Source organism: Cucurbita maxima, unplaced genomic scaffold (genome assembly GCF_002738345.1).
Source record: "Cucurbita maxima cultivar Rimu unplaced genomic scaffold, Cmax_1.0 Cma_Scf00026, whole genome shotgun sequence".
Lineage (NCBI taxonomy): Eukaryota > Viridiplantae > Streptophyta > Magnoliopsida > Cucurbitales > Cucurbitaceae > Cucurbita > Cucurbita maxima.
Window position 1 is genome coordinate 1,865,498 of NW_019272042.1, and position 18,300 is coordinate 1,883,797.

An 18,300-nucleotide genomic window follows, 5' to 3' on the forward strand; every position below is an offset into this window, starting at 1 on the left:
CGGCGAGGCCGGCTCTGCCGCAGGCGCCGTGTAAGGCGGAACAACCTCCGAGGAAGATGAGAGAAAAGCTGCCTGTGCCGGTGAACTGCAATCAGGTCGCCAGAGCCCGCGGCGGAGTTGTGATAACGACTTGGCGTGCGGCAAAATGAGTATAGCTTGGTATCTCTAGAAACTAGTAGTGTTCAATGCTGTAAGTCAAAAAATATAAATATGTATAAATATGGGGACTTATCTGCAATATGAATATACATATATTGGGGACTTAACTGCAATTAGAAATATATCTATGTATGTGAAGCTGTTACTCTAGTTTGCTTCTAATTTTTTACAGTTTATTTTGGTAAAAAGTGATAATTTAATTTTATATATAATGAAAATCCTTTAATATAAATAAATAAAAAAAGGCTACTTTTTAAAATAAATAAATATTAAAAGTTAGAGATTAAAATTAATAAAAGTGTAAAATAATATAACTTAGATAACTATATATCTATATATTATTTTTTTTTTGTTTAAATATAAATAAATTTTGACAAATTAATCATTATATATCTACTGGTCAGTTTTATATATATATAAAAAAAAGTGATTTATAAGATTAATAATAAATATTTTAAATCGATCAAGATGGTAAAATTATTTTATTAATTAATTTAAATTATGTAATATATTACTGTAACGAAACGACGCCGTTCGATACACTGCGCTTCTTACCCAAAACCTCCTTAAAATCCCGATTCAACCAAAAATAACCTACGGTGTTATTCCGCCACCATCAAGCTCTCAACAATGGCCGCCCGGCGAGCATTTTTCACTGTCCTTAGCCGAAGCTTCTCCTCTTCTTCTTCCTTGTCTCATCCGTCTTCTATTTCTTCTCGCCTGAGACTCGCTTTTCCTCTGCTCGACAGACAGAGTCAAATAATCCCTAATTCATTCAATTTTCCAGTTCGATTCAGGACTTCGGGGTCCGGATACTCTCCACTCAATGATCCTTCTCCTAATTGGAGCAATCGACCTCCTAAAGAGACGATACTCCTCGATGGCTGTGATTACGAGCATTGGCTGATCGTGATGGAGTTTCCAAATGATCCGAAACCATCGGAGGAGGAGATGGTGAACTCTTATGTCAAAACTCTAGCCGCTGTTGTGGGAAGGTATCGGAATGAAAAAACTTATTATCCACGGATTACTTATTTGTGTGTCTTTTGCTTGGATTATCTTGTTTGTTGATTTTAGGGTTTTCGTTTTCTTCTGATTCTCAGTGAAGAAGAGGCGAAGAAGAAAATTTACTCTGTCAGTACAACTACGTATACTGGCTTTGGTGCCTTGATTTCGGAAGAGCTTTCTTACAAAGTGAAAGGTAATTGTTTCTGTGCGCGTTATGATTAGATTAAGGAGCCTTGGGAATTTGATTTGTTCTTCTTTCATTTGTTTGGATTTTGTCGATTATTTGGATTACAATCGAAGATTGAAAATTGTAGTTTTGAGCTCAAGCGCACCATATGTTTGATGAAAGTTCCCTCATGAATTTGATTAGTTAAAGCTCCCATTGATGATCATAACTTGTTTTTTTTTTTTCTCATTTTCTTGATTATGGTACTCATTTGATGAAAGTTTTGACATTGTTTTGTGATAATTTCTATTTGGTTTTTTAAAAGAACAATATTGGGTGACTTGAGCTCTTTGTTCCCATGAAACAGAATTGCCAGGAGTTCTATGGGTTTTACCAGATTCATATCTTGATGTTCCAAACAAAGATTATGGAGGTGATTACTCTTCTAAACTCTATGGAATTGATATAAATTGAAACCAGTTGGATTTCTCAAGTTAAATGCTCATTGCTTGTACGAGTTTTTCGTGTTGTTTTCAGGTGATCTGTTCATTGACGGAAAGGTCTACCCAAGACCGCAGTATAGGTACACTGAGAGGCAACAATCTGGAAGAGTTAGGCCTCGTCCACGGTACGATAGACGCCGAGAAACTATGCAAGTTGAACGGAGCCAACCGATTCAGAGACAAAGCTGGGGTCAAGACCAGAGAGATCCAGTGCAGCAACCACCACCATCCATGGACGGTCAAAATACAGCTCGAAGTGGTGTCGGAGATTTCTCGACAAACCCAGGCGAGTTTAATCGGGGCAATCACTGATTGATGAATGCTTGAAAATTTGAATATTTATGGATTCCTTAATGCATGAAGTTTAGGCATCATATGTCTAGATTGGTCTGGATTTTTGTCACTCCTCTACCTATCATATGAGATTCTACGAGTTCTTAATACTCTTAGATCAGGTCTAGACATCATAATATCTAGCATCTAAATGCATTGAAATGTGAATATTTAGTATGTTGACTAGAATCCTTGATATTGGGAATGATTGAACTACATTGATCTTTCCTTCTTCTTGGTTGTTCTCTCATTGTTTACCAGCTGATCTGATGAAATTTCACATGATTTTTTTTATTTATTTTGATCTTGATTTGATTTTGCGTTCTTAAAACTTTTGTTTTTCCTATTTGTTATATTATAAATGAGTAGAGGAGATTTAAACTTGCGTGATGGGAAGCTCTTGTGCCTGAGTTGTACGGAGGTCGGGTTATATATCCTTAGTTTTAAATGTTTGTAGTGAGTAGTTTTGTGCCAAAATCTGAATTATTGAATAATTCAAATGAAATATGGCGAAGTATAGTTCATTCCTGCATCTGTCCGTTATAGTTACATAAACTAGTTGTTGCCGCCCAAACCCATTTGTCTTCTTTGGCTCGTTACACATCGACGTTAGCCTCACAATTTTAGAACGCCTCTTTTAGGGAGAGATTTTCAACGTCACTTCTAGGGAGAGATTTTCAACGCCTCTTCTAGGGATAGATTTTCACGCCTTCTAGGGAGAGAGGGAGAGATTAAGAGGGATAGATTTTCAACGCCTCTTTTGGGATAGATTTTCAAGCCTCTTCTAGGACGCCTCTTCTAAGGCTTCTAAGGAGAGATTAAGAGGGATAGATTTTCAACGCCTCTTTTGGGATAGATTTTCAAGCCTCTTCTAGGACGCCTCTTCTAAGGAGAGATTAAGAGGGATAGATTTTCAATGCCTCTTTTGGGATAGATTTTCAAGCGTCTTCTAGGGCACCTCTTCTGAGGAGAGATTTTCACACCCTTGTAAAGCCCTTCTAAGAAATATTAAGAGGTGCCTCTTCTAAGGAGAGATTTTCACACCTCATAATGCCCTTATAAGAAATATTAAGAGGCGCCTCTTCTAAGTAGAGATTTTCACACCCTTACCCTTATATTCACACCCTTATATCACATCACACCCTTACCCTTATATACACACCCTTATATCACACCCTTACCCTTATAACGCCCTTATAAGAAATATACGCATCTTCTAAAGATTTTTACGCCCTTGTAAGAAATATTTCATTACACCTCTTCTAAAGAGCGGCCCTTATAAGAAATAATTTTCACGTCCTTATAAGAGAGATTTTTACGCCCTTATAAGAAAGATTTATATACGCCTCTTCTAAAGAGAGATTTTTACGACCTAAGAAATATTTCGTTTTGCTCTCCAAATGAGGTGGGATCAAACTAGGTGGGTTCTTATTTTATGTTCCAAAAACTCAAAACCCAATTAGTTGGAGAACTAGATTAGATTGATTCATGGGTTCTAGGGTTCAAATTACTTTACCGATAATTTTATTGTTAAGTGAGGAAGATGATTGGGTCCAAGTCGACATTCATTGTTGGACACATTGTCCTTCCAAATTTATCGGGTTTGCCTAATTAAGGTTTTTTTTAGGTTTCAAATTAGTCTTTGAACAATTTTGCTTCTTGTGTACTTGAAATTTAATCAAGTGATTCAACAGACTATTATGCTTCTTAAGTAAATTTGTGTAGCCCTAAAATTTCAAACAAATTCCACAAAAAAAAAAAAAAAAAAAAAACCATATTTTCAAGAAAAGCTTTCAAAATTAAAATATTTTTGAAAAAATCTGTTCAAGACATGTGGAGGACACTGTTCTTCAGACGACGAGGCAAAAGAAAAATCTAACGCATTATTTGAGCTTATCCACAGTAGCAAATAAGCTCTATTTTAAAAAATTACTATAAATTCCAAGTCAATGATCTCCATAATTGTTCATAGCCGGAGGATAAACCTACCGTGAGTAATTTCAATGAATATCCATAAATTAGAAATGAAGAACAGTAAAAAAAAGAAGAAGAAGAAGAAGAAGATAAATCAATATGAATATTTACAAAATATACAATTCAAGGATGATCGTTGACAAGAGAATTGCAGCAATCAACAAACAGAGATTAATCTCATGAACAGTTTTACCCTTTCGGAGTTCCCAATTGCTTCAGCTGCAAATCTAACAACCTTCTTGAACGCAAAATGCACACAGTTCGAGAGCGCGATCCAACAAACCACTTCGTAAACGAAATAATACGCAGGATTCAAAGAGGTAGAAGAAGACGATGATTCGTCCCAATCATTCCCCCCAAATCTATCGAAATTCCAACCCCTACCGCCGCCTCCGCCGCCATCTCCACCGTACGGTCCGTCAAAATCGCCACAGTCGAATCCGTTATCCTCGCCGCCCTCGGAATCATCGCTGCTGTACAATCTACGCTTCGTGCGTCGTTTTCTACGGAGAAACGTCCGAGAGGACGATCGGCATGAAATCGATTTGACAGGCGGCGGAGCAATGGTTGCGACGGGGAACAGAGCGACCGATAATTGAAGAGCTCCAGCGGCGGAAGACGGTGGGATCTGGTCGGTGATTGAATCGGTAGCGGAGATACTGTAATTGGATAGGATATCGAGGCGATTGAGGAATTTAGCGAACCCGACGCCGTTGTTGGCGACAATTGAAAGCGTTCCGGCGACCAGAGAGGTATCCATTGCAATGGAAGCGTTTGGAATTGGAAAAATAATTGGAATTTTGTAGACGAAAAATCTAGGGCTTTGAGAACGAGATGGCGGACTGGCGGACGGATTCACTCCACGACCCTGGTAATGATCCGCCGTACCCAATCTCGTGGGCCGTTAAATGGGCCTTAAGTACGATATTATTGGGCTTTTTAAGTTGGGCTAATATAATAGAAGTAAAGGCCCAAATATGACCCGAAGGATTTTTGTAGTACAACAAGTGTCGATGAGATTATAGTTGTAATTACCTCTAAAAAAAAAAGTTATATTATTATTGTAAGATTAGAGAATTGTGTCTAACCTTGACTAAATCAAAGCTCGATTGACTTTGACGACGACGACACTACTCAAAGCCTAAGCAAGCTACGGACTAAAGAGTTTTTGGATAAGAATTGTACCTAAAATTAACTAAATCAAAGTTCGGTCGACAGCAAAGTCCTAACGACGACATAGTTGAAGGTCTGAGCAAACTACGGGCTAAAAGGGTTTTTGGGTGAGAATTGTGCCTAAAATTGACTAAACCAAAGCTCGGTTGAGAGTAAAGTCCCGATGATGACACAACTCAAGGCCTAAACAAGTTACGTGTTACAGGATTTTTGTTATTAATTTATTTTTCATAAAAGAAAGTTTACAAATTTTAAAAAATCTTCTATATCGCAATTTCTATTTATTTCTTTTAATTTCTAAAATTATCTGTTTGCTTTATTTTTCACTTTTTTCCCGCCTAAATTTCAAACGTACAATTTATATTTTAAGAAAAATTTAAATCCGTTCTTTCACACACAAATATTTGGATCTTCTTCAATTTGTAATTTTCTTTTTCAGCAATTTTAATTTTGTAGTTAAAATTTTTTAATGTTTAATTTTGCATATGACCGTTAAAAATTTATTACCTAATTTAAAATACCAATTCAAAAATCTAAATTTATATTATTATTATGGTTTTCATATATATACTCCACTTTTAAAAATATTTAAAATATTAGTGATATGTAATGAGTTATAAATGTTTGATATTTGAATTTTGTGAGATTTTAGTCAGTGATGTATTATGTATAGTAGATAAGTAGAATTTTTTTAAATAATTAAAATAAACTCGACAACCCAACTTGATTGGGTTGTGAACTCTATTCGAGTGTTCGGGTCACCAACCTAACATTTCGGATTGGTTCGAAAGATTTTTCAAACCTAACAAGTTGTCCACTTTTTCCTACCCGATAGTTATATGCAGTAACTCGTTGTTGTTGCCTTTTGCTTCCATTCCAACACCAATTTCAATTTCTCAAATCTTGCTTTCAAAACCCTATTTCGAAATCTCTCTGCCATCGTTTTCTAAAACTCTCTTCTTGAACTGGGACTAGAGGCTCGAGTATATATCTTTTCAAATTTTGCTTTCAAAACCCTTTTTCGAAATCTCTTTACCCCATTTTCTAAAACTTTCTTCTTGAATCGAGGCCAGGGGCTCGAGTATACGTCTTCTCAAATCTTGCTTTCAAAACCCTCTTTTGAAATATCTTTACCCCCGTTTTCTAAAACTCTCTTCTTGAATCGGAGCCAAAGGCTCGAGTATACGTCTTCTCAAATCTTGCTTTCAAACCCTCTTTTGAAATATCTCTGCCCCCGTTTTCTAAAACTCTCTTTTTTAACCGGAGTCAGAGGCTCGAGTATACGTCTTCTCAAATTTTGCCTTCAAAACCCTCTTTTGAAATCTCTCTACCCCTATTTTCTAAAACTTTCTTCTTAAACCGGGATCAGAGGCTCGAGTTACGTCGCTTGGCCGTAGGTGACATAAGAACAAATAGACTTAACTAACTTGTTGCTGGAAAATGAGTGTCGCACAATGGTATAAAAATTTCCATCCATTTGTATAAAAATAATTTTATAAAATTTAACTCACCACATTTTTAACGACATGTGGAACAGCTATTAATACATCCCATAGATAATAAAGTGAGGTATTTTATAATTAGAAGGCCTAAAACAATTGCCTCTTGGACCGATCGTTTGTTTGTAAAATAATTTGATCATCCTTCAATATTATTAATCGCATTCCTTCACTGAATCAAACTTGACGATTGATTTTCAACGATTAAAATATTGAAGAAACCCGATCTTCTTCTCATTGTGGATTGACAAGAAACCCACGTTAGAAACCCGCGAAATTCAGACTTTGACGTGTTTCTTGTTGCCTGCAGTTCAGGAAAACAAAGAAAAAAACCTTCAACGAGAACAAATTTCGATCTCTCGATTCCTCTGTTTCTGTTTTCCGTGGATTAAGAGTGTTCAATCGTGGCTGTGTTCGATCAAACGAAGCTGCTGTAGCGTTGGACAGATTAGGAATGGGATCGGAGCAGTTGGTGGATGGAGGCGGGCCTCGATACGTTCAAATGCAATCGGAGCCGCCTACGGCTACGATGTCGTCGTTCTTCTCGTTTCATCACGACGCTCCTGAGCCGACTAGGATTTTCGATGAGTTGCCAAATGCCACAATCATTTCCGTTTCTCGCCCTGATGCCGGCGATATTAGTCCCATGCTTCTGTCTTACACAATCGAGTGCCAGTACAAGCAGGTGCGAGTTTCTCTTTGAATTTGTGTTGTTTCTAATTTTATCATCGTTTGGAGATTTCGTTTCTGCAGCTGAATTAGTCCACGCTTCAGGTGTTCTGTAATTTGAATTAATGTTCTATTAGATTTGTGCAATTGCTTTTGTTTGCTCGCGAATAATAATATAGAGGAAATCGGATAAACCGATTATCAAATTATGTATCTCATCATCGACGAGTTACATCATGTTGAAGAATGCGTAGTCTATTAGATTTAGAGCTTTATTTCGACACCTTTTGATTACTAATTACCTTCCTAACTCTCCCAAAATTCTCGAGCAGAAGCAAGAGTTGCTAAATTTTTTGTTCTGTCTATGACGTTATTTTTTCTGTAGTATAGTGATTTTTTCCTCTTTATTATGATTTTTTTTTTTTAAAATTCAGTTTTGAGCACTTCCTGATTGAATTCTATCTTGTTTTCCTGTAATAGTTCAAATGGCGCATGTTGAAGAAAGCTTCCCATGTATTTTATTTGCATTTTGCATTAAAGAAACGGGCGTTCATTGAGGAAATTCACGAGAAGCAAGAACAGGTATGTGTATGAAGGTCTATGTAGTATGGTTGTTTTTTTTGTCTCTCATAACAAAGCATACTTTTGCTAAAGAAACATTGGGGCATATGAAAGGAGCCAAATGAAAATGGAAGATATCGCCAACCAACGAAATAAGATCTAAAGGGTAATTACGAAAATCCTTACACAATAAGGCTCAAAGGGAGACATAGAACCAAACAAGTGACCTTGGACCTCTCTATACAAAAACTCTATTGTGCTTCAACCCCTCTAAAAATCCTATTCGTTTGATCATATGAATTCATGGGTATATTTAATGCTTTTGTGCTTTGAAATCTTAGATCAGTTATTGTTAATATGAATGTTTGGGGTTTTGATGTAGTCTTCATTGGAACGTTATATTAAAGGTTAAAGAATGGCTTCAAAATCTAGGAATCGGAGATCACACTGCAGTGCCCCAAGATGAGGATGGACCGGATGACGAGGCTGATCCTCTGCATCATGATGAAAGTTCTAAAAATAGGTATTTTTCAGTTAGCTCAAAGCAAATTGGAAGAATTTGTTTATGTATAGCCCGTTCTCAGTTATGCGTAAATGCTGTTATTCATATGGTTGTGTTTCTTTATTATAGGGATGTTCCATCCAGCGCTGCCCTGCCTATCATTCATCCTGCCTTAGGGAGGCAGCAGTCTATGTCTGATAGGGCTAAGAATGCAATGCAAGGGTATTTGAATCACTTTTTGAGTAACATGGATATTGTCAACTCTCGAGAGGTATAGGTGGTAATACATTTTTTATTTTTATTTTTAAAGCTTGTTAGTTTTCTTGTATTTTCTCAATGAAAGCTTGTTATTCTTTTTCTGGAAAAAGTCATTTCACGAGTTTAAAATGGTGGCTATATACTTAGTACTACAACATTTGGTAGTTAAGAAATTCATGGGATGCTTAAGATTGCAGTTGTAGGTAGTAAATGTAGTCATGATAAATTTTCTTGCTAACCTCTGGAAATTTCCAAGGCTTTCCTTACTGCATTTTAGCGTTTTATATTATCATTGATGTTTTTCTTCTTAGTTGTGTCTTCCTTTTTCTTGCTTTGTGAAAGTGGAATGTGACTTAGCTAGCTGATCCACTGAATTTTGTTGTCTCAAATGTTTTTTTTAAAAGACAAATTAGTAATTTAAAACTAACGTGTTTTCGGAGCATTGGGAAAATTCGGGTGGTTTTTGAAATATCTGGATAAATTCTCTCTTCAAGAGATCGATCTCTGATAAACCGTTTTTCTAGGAGACGAATTTATTAAGAGATAATTTAGGGCTAATATTTTTTAAAGAGATGATTTACTCAAATTGCTCGTCTAATACAGAATTTATCCTATATTGGAAATTATCTTGTAGGAAGTCCTTTTTTAGGATTTCCACCCTTCAAAATCTATCTCACATATGTAAAAGATCTGATAAATTTGTCATTTGAGAAATCATTTTTTAGCTTTGATTAGCGTGACTATCTTTCTCTTCTGATGCTATTTATATTCCCGTGTTGGAATGAAACTGTGAACATCGACAATGTTTGACACCACATGTCGATGCCATACATTTTCCATGTGTTATGAGTTGCTTGATGGTTTTATGAAATCTTCAAATAGTTTTCATCACTATCGTTAATATATATTAGTCAAAAGGAGGGAACTGATAGGTGGCTGAGAACTTTTAATTACAGTTAGTAGACCAAGTTGATCTTTTTTTAATAAAAATTATTTAATTGATCTTCTACCTGAGCCAAATGAGTAGTTTCTATCTTGAATGCAAGGCTTGCAGTAAAGCTGACTCCATTTTGATTCCTTCAGTCTCCATTGGGGTGTTTTACTTCTTCCTAATGCATGTATATATTTCAAAGGATGGCTAAGCGAAAAAATATAAAAATAAAAAGAACACCTTAGCATTTTTACTCTTGACCATTGATTCACTTTTTACATTCAAGACGTCATAATGCATGTACGTTCATATAGAAAGCCCCTGATGATGCTAGTCTCTGAGTCTAGGATCCGTATTTTAGTTTGATGTTTCAAGTGTAAACCTTCTTTTCCTCATTTATGGTCTATGTTTATTATTATAATTCCTTTCAAATTCATAAATTGTAGGTTTGCAGGTTTTTGGAGGTCTCTAAGTTGTCATTTTCACCAGAATATGGCTCAAAGTTGAAGGAGGATTATGTCATGGTGAAGCATCTACCTAAAATTGCAAAGGAAGACGACGCTAGGAAATGTTGTCTATGCCTACGGTTTGGTTGTTGTAATGACAATTGGCAAAAGGTAGAGGGCTTTTTCCTTCATTAGCTAGCTTTATGTATGGGTTTCCACGGTGTTTTAAGTGACCAAACAAGTTTGGTAGGTTGCAGTTGGCTTCTTCTTCTTCTTCTTATCGTCTTCCTCCTCTGGTGTGTGTGTATTAAGTATGTCCTATTATCAGTCTTCTAGAATATCGGACTTTTGTGGTTCCCCCTGGTAGGTTTTTCTTGAGAAATGGGCAATAGTCCGTTGAAATGCTAATTCTATTGGACTTTGAATCTCTTCCCATGTAGTAGTAATTTCTTGTTTGGCATATGAACCTTTGTCTTTAACTGGATAATTTGGTATATTGATCCTGTTGTGGTTTACTAGAACAACTTATTAAAAAATGAACTTTAAATATGTAAATCTATGTTGTTGATTGGACCTTGTAGGTGTGGGCTGTATTAAAACCTGGATTCTTGGCCTTGTTGGGAGATCCATTTGATACTCAACCAATGGATATTATAGTTTTTGATGTGCTACCTACTTCTGATGCCAATGGAGATGGACGAGTATCTTTGGCTAAGGAAATTAAGGAGCGAAATCCGTTGCGACATTCATTTAAGGTAGTGAAATTTTAGCATTGAACTTTATATAATGTTGGTGATGTTAATTTGTTTCTGGTTCTAAATGTGATGCTGATCATTTTCCCCCTAAAGTTGCAAAGAAGATAAATTCCACTTTTCCCATTATTCATTTAGTTGTGGTTCACATTTTTTGTGATGGAATTTTTTGGTATAAGATTTTTCTTATGGAGAGTTTAAATCTGGGATTGGAAATGTTAGGTGACATGTGGAAATAGGAATATTAGGATAAGAGCAAAGAATGGATCCAAGGTTAAAGATTGGGTTGCTGCAATTAATGATGCTGGACTGAGGCCTCCTGAGGGGTGGTGTCATCCTCATCGTTTCGGTTCTTATGCACCACCAAGGGGTTTGACTGAAGATGGTAGTAAGGCCCAGTGGTTCATCGATGGCCTAGCAGCTTTTGAAGCTATTTCCGTTTCCATTGAACGGGCAAAATCAGAGGTATTCTTTCTTCATTTTTTTTCCTTTCCTCTCCTTTAATCATTCTCTTTAAGAGACTGGATTGGTTTTACGATCATAAGAGACTGTCTTTTGCAGATTTTCATTTGTGGTTGGTGGCTTTGCCCAGAATTGTATTTGCGGCGACCTTTTGTTTCAAATGCTTCGTCTAGGCTCGATGATTTACTTGAAGCAAAAGCTAAGGAAGGGGTTCAGGTACCTTTTGGAATTCTCATAAGTTTTTATAATATGAACTCATGGATATCCTATTAGCTATATGTAAACTTGAATTTCTTCTTAATTATATGGCTGACTAAACACTCTCCTCTCTCCACCCTCCCTTTTTCCATCCTCATCCATAACTGCCTTTCTCACCTCCGATATCGTCTACTGCGCACCATACACCATAGAAACACTCCACCTGTCTCGTTCTTAATTAATCGTGAAATTTTCTCCATTACTTTTGATGAACTCTCCAGAGGCAGTCATGCAAAGATGACTGATCGAGGAAGGAATTCGTCCTACTCCCTAACCTTGTCTTGGAAATCCCTGGAATGGATGGCCCCTTCTTCAACGTTACTCAAGTTCTTCAAGAAATCCCACGGAGACAATGATACCTTCTGGCCAGACGAATCTCCTAATCCCACTAAGGAAAACAAACTTAAGGATCGATCTCCTTCTCACTTATCTCAGAATATCCAGAAGAGGCTCGCCAAAAACTGTTTTCACGCTCCCCACTTACAAAGAAGTGATACAACCAAAATAACCTCCTGCATATCAATCTCTAAAGCCCCACCTATCTAACCGGGCCTACATCACCAGTACCCAAATATTTTAAATAAATGTGGAATTAAATTATTATATTTATGTGTAGTAGCATATAGTTAGATAATGGAAGAACTTATGTTTTTCTAAAACTTTTTTGTTATCATTATGTATTAATTATAGCATTTTAAAATGGGTTTATAGTATTAAATTGTAATATTTTTCTCGAAGTAGTATCTGTTCCTTAATTTCTTTATATTTTGAAGGACTCAATCGTTTACAGTAGGGATAGGGAGATATAATTTTGTAATTATTATTCTGTGCCTCTGAAGCATGTGTAATGAGTCATCAAAAACTTACCTAATACATTCTAAATTTCTAATAGAACAGCTATCCATTGATCTAGGCGGTACTAGGCATGGAATAGATAAATTTTAAAATGACTGTTCTCTCTCTTAATGTTACAAAATGTACGAACCTTACGCATTTTATGAATGCGTTATTAACATGTTACATTCTCTCCCTTATTCCTCAGTAGTTATCTGATCTCTGATGACAGGAATTTCTGTAATTTGTATACAGATATACATTCTTCTCTACAAAGAGGTTGCCCTTGCTTTAAAAATTAACAGTGTTTATAGCAAGAGAAAACTTCTTGGCATCCATGAGAATGTGAGAGTATTACGTTACCCTGACCACTTCTCTAGTGGCGTGTACTTATGGTATGTGTTCAGTGTCTTCTTTTTGAGGACATAATCTATGAGGTTTAATATCAAATATGTCGGGATTTCTTTAGCATCTAATATTACTGAGTGGTTAATATAGGTCCCACCATGAAAAACTTGTCATTGTTGATTATCATATTTGCTTTATTGGAGGACTAGATTTATGCTTTGGTCGTTACGATACACCCGAACATAAAGTTGGTGATTGTCCTCCTTCGGTATGGCCTGGGAAGGACTACTATAATCCAAGGTAAGTTCTACTGTTCTCTTCTGCTGGAACATTTGTCCTGTAAATTTCTTGGGTAATTGGTTGTTACAAATTGGATGGTTCCTCGTTATGGTACTTTTTATGCAGATTAATTGCGAGGTTAGCGTTTAGATGGCGCACCTCACATACCACTAAAACAAAATATGAACATTTATCATATCTTTTGGTCTTTTTTTTATCCCTTTTCGGTGTTTGGGAGGTGGGGGGTTATTTGTCTGGTGGTTCTATGAAACTGCAAAGATGAAAAATAGAGATGATTATCTAAGATTTTTTGTGATATTCTATTAGAATTCTGTTGTTTTGATTCCGAGTAATGATTTATGTGTAATTTTGCTAATTTCATGTATGATTGATTCAGGGAATCTGAGCCAAATTCATGGGAAGATACCATGAGAGATGAGTTGGATCGCAGGAAATATCCCCGCATGCCATGGCATGATGTCCACTGTGCACTTTGGGGGCCACCTTGTCGAGACATAGCCAGGCATTTTGTCCAACGCTGGAATTATGCTAAGGTCAGTGTCATTGATACTCTTTTCCAGATAGGGAAAAACAGTATGATGCATGCGAAGAACATACAACCGAAGCGTTGAAAATTTTAACACTTCACACCTAATTGAAATATATGAATTCCTGCAGAGAAATAAAGCCCCAAACGAGCAGGCAATTCCGTTACTTATGCCTCAGCATCATATGGTCATTCCTCATTACTTGTGGAATAGCCGAGAGTTGGAGGTTGAAAAGAAGAGTTTTGGCAATTCTAGAGGAACAACAATTCAGGATTCATTTTCTCGAGGATCATCTTTCCAGGATATTCCATTGCTTTTGCCTCAAGAGGCTGATGGACCCGATGCTGAAAATGAAGGTCCAAAATTAAACGGACTGGTGCCCGTTGGCAGTCCCCTTGATCAGCCAAGTAAGGTCAGCAGCAGTCTTCCTTTCTCTTTCAGGAAGATCAAAGTTGAACCCATAGGACCAGATATGCCTCTGAAAGGCTTTGTTGATGATCTTGACCATTTGGATTCCCATGGAAAGTCGTCTGGAGATGGGAAAACACATCATCATTTCAAAAGCTCGGAGTTTGAGTGGTGGGAAAAACAAGATAGGGAACATCATGGTGGCTTCACAAATGAATCTGGACAAGTTGGTCCATGCGCTTCATGTCGTTGCCAGGTGAGTTTCATGTAGAAGATATTGAAAGTTTTATAGCTGTGAATAAAAAAAGTTGCATAGTTGTCTTGGTTTCTGGCTTTCTTCAAAGTACTGCTGTTTTTGCCGGTTCAAATGCATTTTACTTTTGCTTTTCTTATATTTATGATCGTAGCTGGGCTCGTATTGCAATTGCGATTATCTGAACTCCTTGTTTGCTAATCTAGATCTTATTCATATTAAAAAATTCCAACCAGGAGGTCTGAAGTTCGAAACCTCACCCCTACGTGTTGAACTAAAAAAAGGAATATTATAAGTGAAGCATCTTTAATTTGCTGAACCAGCAAATTATTGATGCCCTGGACACCTAGTAGGACTTCCTTAAAGCCATATTTGCATATATTGTGTGGAACCAGCAAATTATTGATGCCCTGGACACCTTGTAGGACTTTCCTTAAAGCCATATTTGCATATATTGTGTGATATATAAGTTAATCGGTGTCGATGATTTGTCAGTTATTATGGTATTAGATTGTTCTCTTGCTAATGGCCGCTCCTTTCAGGTCATAAGAAGTGTCAGTCAGTGGTCTGCTGGGACAAGCCGAACTGAAGACAGCATTCACATTGCATATTGTTCTCTTATTGAGAAAGCAGAACATTTTATCTATATTGAGGTACGTGATTTTATTTTCTATTATTTTCCCTTCGTTTTCTTCTTCTTCTTCAATTTTTTTTTACTGAATATGTTGATATTTGATTCCTTATAGTCAGATCCATTATAATCCCAACAATGATGTAGAGAATATTGCCGTTGAATTGAATAACTGTGTAATCTTCACCTAATCGAAGGTATTGATACTTGATGCTTTCTTTTCCCACAGAATCAATTTTTTATATCAGGCCTCGCAGGAGATGAATCAATACGGAACCGTGTGTTAGAAGCACTCTACCGTCGGATAATGAGAGCCCACCGTGAAAAGAAGACGTTTCGGGTTATTGTTGTCATACCACTCTTACCTGGATTTCAGGTTCTATTTCTTGGAAATTCGCCACTCTTGTCCTTTGCTGGCATATTATTTGAGTGTGTGTTTGTATATACGTATCTCTCTCGCTTTTTTGGCTCTATTTTGAATCTTGAGTTTGACAGGGGGGTCTGGATGACAGCGGTGCAGCATCGGTTAGAGCTATAATGCATTGGCAGTATCGAACTATATGCCGAGGACCAAATTCAATGATGCATAACCTTTATGATCTTCTTGGTTCAAAAGTACAGGAGTATATATCATTTTATGGTCTCAGATCTTATGGTAAACTCTTTGATGGTGGTCCTGTAGCTACAAGCCAGGTATATATATATGTGTGTATATATATATATTTCTTTTATGGAGTTGGTCTGGATGGAACACATAAGGCCTGTTTTGAATGAGTTTCGAAGTGCATAAAAAAATCTTGTTAAGTATTTATAAGCATTTAGAAAGTCATTCCAAATAGGACCATAGCTACATTCATCTCTATGCGACAATCTAGATGTGTGAGTGATACACATAGGACTGATTGATTTTTAGCGTTTTGTGACACGCTAATATCTTTATACGTTGTTACTTTAGGTGTACGTGCATAGTAAAATTATGATTATCGATGATTGTATCGCTTTGATTGGATCGGCTAATATCAACGACAGGAGTTTACTCGGTTCTAGGGATTCTGAGGTACCATTTACCCTTTCAAGTTCTTTTTTTTCCTCATTAATTCACTATTACCTGAAAATTTAACAAAAGAAACAACCGTGAAGCTTTTTGCTTTGCATGTTGCTAATTGTGAAGAATGTTATAAATCTGAGTTCTTTATACTCACTCTCTTCAAAAAAATAATAATCTCAATAACTATAGAGCTGTGAATGAGTTCAAAAACTAATAATATACGTACTGCTTTTTAGATTGCTATTGTTATTGAAGATAACGAACTCATCAATTCATATATGGGAGAACAACCATGGAAAGCAGGAAAGTTTTGCTGGAGTCTCCGCCTTTCTCTTTGGTCTGAACATCTTGGTCTTCGTCCTGGACAGGTTAGTTGGTGGAAAATGAAGCAATCAGCTCTTAGAATTAGGAAGCTGTGTTTTCACTGTTTAAACACTTGCAGCTTTTTATCTGGCTCGGAGTTCTAAGATTTTTTATGCCACGTTCTTTGATGCGATAATTTAAACGTTTAAACGATTCGTGTCTGAAGTGGCTGATTATGATGGAAATTTTGATTCCCCAGATCGATCAAATAGTTGATCCAGTTGCTGATTCAACCTACAAGGATACGTGGATGGCAACTGCTAAGGTGAGAAGAAACCCTAAAGAGGCTATCTTATATTAAATTGAAGTAAAATACATTTTTGATCCATAAGATTTGAATTTAGTTTATGTGAGATCCCACATCGGTTGTGGAGGAGAATGGATCACCTTTTATAAGGGTGTGGAAACCTTTCCCTAGCAGATGCGTTTTAAAACCTTGAGGGAAAGCCTCAAAGGAAAAGCCCAAAGATAACAATATCTTCTAGCGGTGGGCTTGGACCATTACAAATGGTATAGAGCCAGACATCGGTCCATGTGCTAGCGAGGAGGTTGAGCCCCCAAGGGGGTGGACACAAGGCGGTGTACTAGCAAGGATTGTGAGATCCCACGTTGGTTGGGGTGGAGAACGAAACAACCTTTATTAAGGGTGTGGAAACCACTCCCCAACAGACACGTTTTTAAAACTTTGAGGGGAAGTCTAAAAGGAAAATCACAAAGAGGACAATATCTACTAACGGAGGCTTTGGGCTGTTACCGTTTCTATTTGGTTCTTTAGATTTTAAAGTGACATATTTGGTCTCAATGGTTGGTATATTATATGGATGTGTCAACATGCCCCATCCCCATTATAGCATTCGACTTGTGTTTCGTTTCTAACGCTGAATTGAATCTTATTTGAGCACTAACAATAAACCAACGATCTTTCAAACAGACAAACACCGCAATATACCAAGACGTTTTTTCTTGCCTACCGAGCGACCTCATAAACTCCAGGTATGATTTATGCTATTCATACAGAGTCAGTCGAACCCCAGTCTTATAACGAACTCTTAAACGCATTTAAATACAGAGCTGGATTGAGACAAAGCGTGGCGATGTGGAAGGAGAAACTGGGGCACACAACAATAGACTTAGGGATTGCACCAGAGAAGCTTGAGGTTTATAAGAATGGAGAAATTGAAAAGATTGATCCAATGGAGAGATTAAGTTCAGTGAAAGGGCATCTTGTTTCCTTCCCATTGGAATTCCTGAGCAAAGAAGATTTAAGACCTGTGTTCAATGAGAGTGAGTACTATGCATCTCAAGTTTTTCATTAAATCTTTTATACATATTCCCCTGTTGTTTTGTTAGGCCTAATTAATTAAGTGTTGAATTATATTACTTTATTTCCCTTTTTTTTTTTTTTTTTTTTTTTACAAAAAGAAAAATAAGAAAGAGAGATATGAAGGCTCGTGATGATAATAGGACTTTTGTAATAATACTCATTTAATTAATACAAACATTCTTGTCCTAATTTGGGCACTTATACTAATGATGCTTAAGAGTGTGGATTAATAATAATCACGTAGTTTCTTTATCTTTCGAGGGACGTTGGCTGAACGTCGGAGATTGATATACTATTGAGTTATGTTTATATATACAATAATGTTTTTTTTTAGATGTTTTTGAGGAAAGAAAATTTAATCTTTGTTTTGGCATTACAAGAGGTAATAAAAGTTGTTTCGTTTTAAGGTACTACTAATGTTAATTAAAAAACGTGCACGAGTTGATGAGCTTCAAATTTTCATGATGAATAGTGAATGATTGGGAGGGAAAATTCCTATGACACGAGTGTGCTTACTATTTCACGTGCATTCATGTAGTATTGTTTAGTATTGAGAGATAAGGTTTTGTTCGGGAATAGAAATCCTAAGAAAAGTTGATTAAGTCATATG

The 18,300-nt window shown here is 36.6% G+C and overlaps 3 protein-coding genes across 3 annotated transcripts; 2 read left to right on the forward strand and 1 right to left on the reverse strand.

The window, feature by feature from the left end:
* Positions 1-736: 736 nt before the first annotated feature.
* On the forward strand, positions 737-2,403 carry LOC111499149 (multiple organellar RNA editing factor 3, mitochondrial). The gene is made up of 4 exons (XM_023150645.1): positions 737-1,154; positions 1,263-1,360; positions 1,701-1,766; positions 1,871-2,403. The coding sequence occupies exons 1-4, from the start codon at positions 790-792 to the stop codon at positions 2,146-2,148; spliced, it is 807 nt and encodes a 268-aa protein (XP_023006413.1). The 5' UTR covers positions 737-789; the 3' UTR covers positions 2,149-2,403.
* A 1,764-nt stretch (positions 2,404-4,167) lies between these two features.
* LOC111499005 lies at positions 4,168-4,996 on the reverse strand. Its single transcript, XM_023150437.1, has one exon. It carries the CDS (start codon positions 4,901-4,903, stop codon positions 4,301-4,303), a length of 603 nt encoding a protein of 200 aa, XP_023006205.1. The 5' UTR covers positions 4,904-4,996; the 3' UTR covers positions 4,168-4,300.
* Positions 4,997-7,159: 2,163 nt separating this feature from the next.
* Positions 7,160-17,897, forward strand: LOC111499069 (phospholipase D zeta 1-like). The gene is made up of 20 exons (XM_023150518.1): positions 7,160-7,500; positions 7,965-8,066; positions 8,453-8,568; positions 8,677-8,818; positions 10,183-10,353; positions 10,764-10,937; positions 11,157-11,399; positions 11,496-11,612; positions 12,744-12,883; positions 12,987-13,136; positions 13,513-13,669; positions 13,794-14,327; positions 14,867-14,977; positions 15,185-15,331; positions 15,451-15,648; positions 15,911-16,012; positions 16,240-16,371; positions 16,566-16,631; positions 17,298-17,359; positions 17,436-17,897. The coding sequence occupies exons 1-20, from the start codon at positions 7,270-7,272 to the stop codon at positions 17,680-17,682; spliced, it is 3,342 nt and encodes a 1,113-aa protein (XP_023006286.1). The 5' UTR covers positions 7,160-7,269; the 3' UTR covers positions 17,683-17,897.
* The last annotated feature ends 403 nt before the right edge of the window (positions 17,898-18,300 follow it).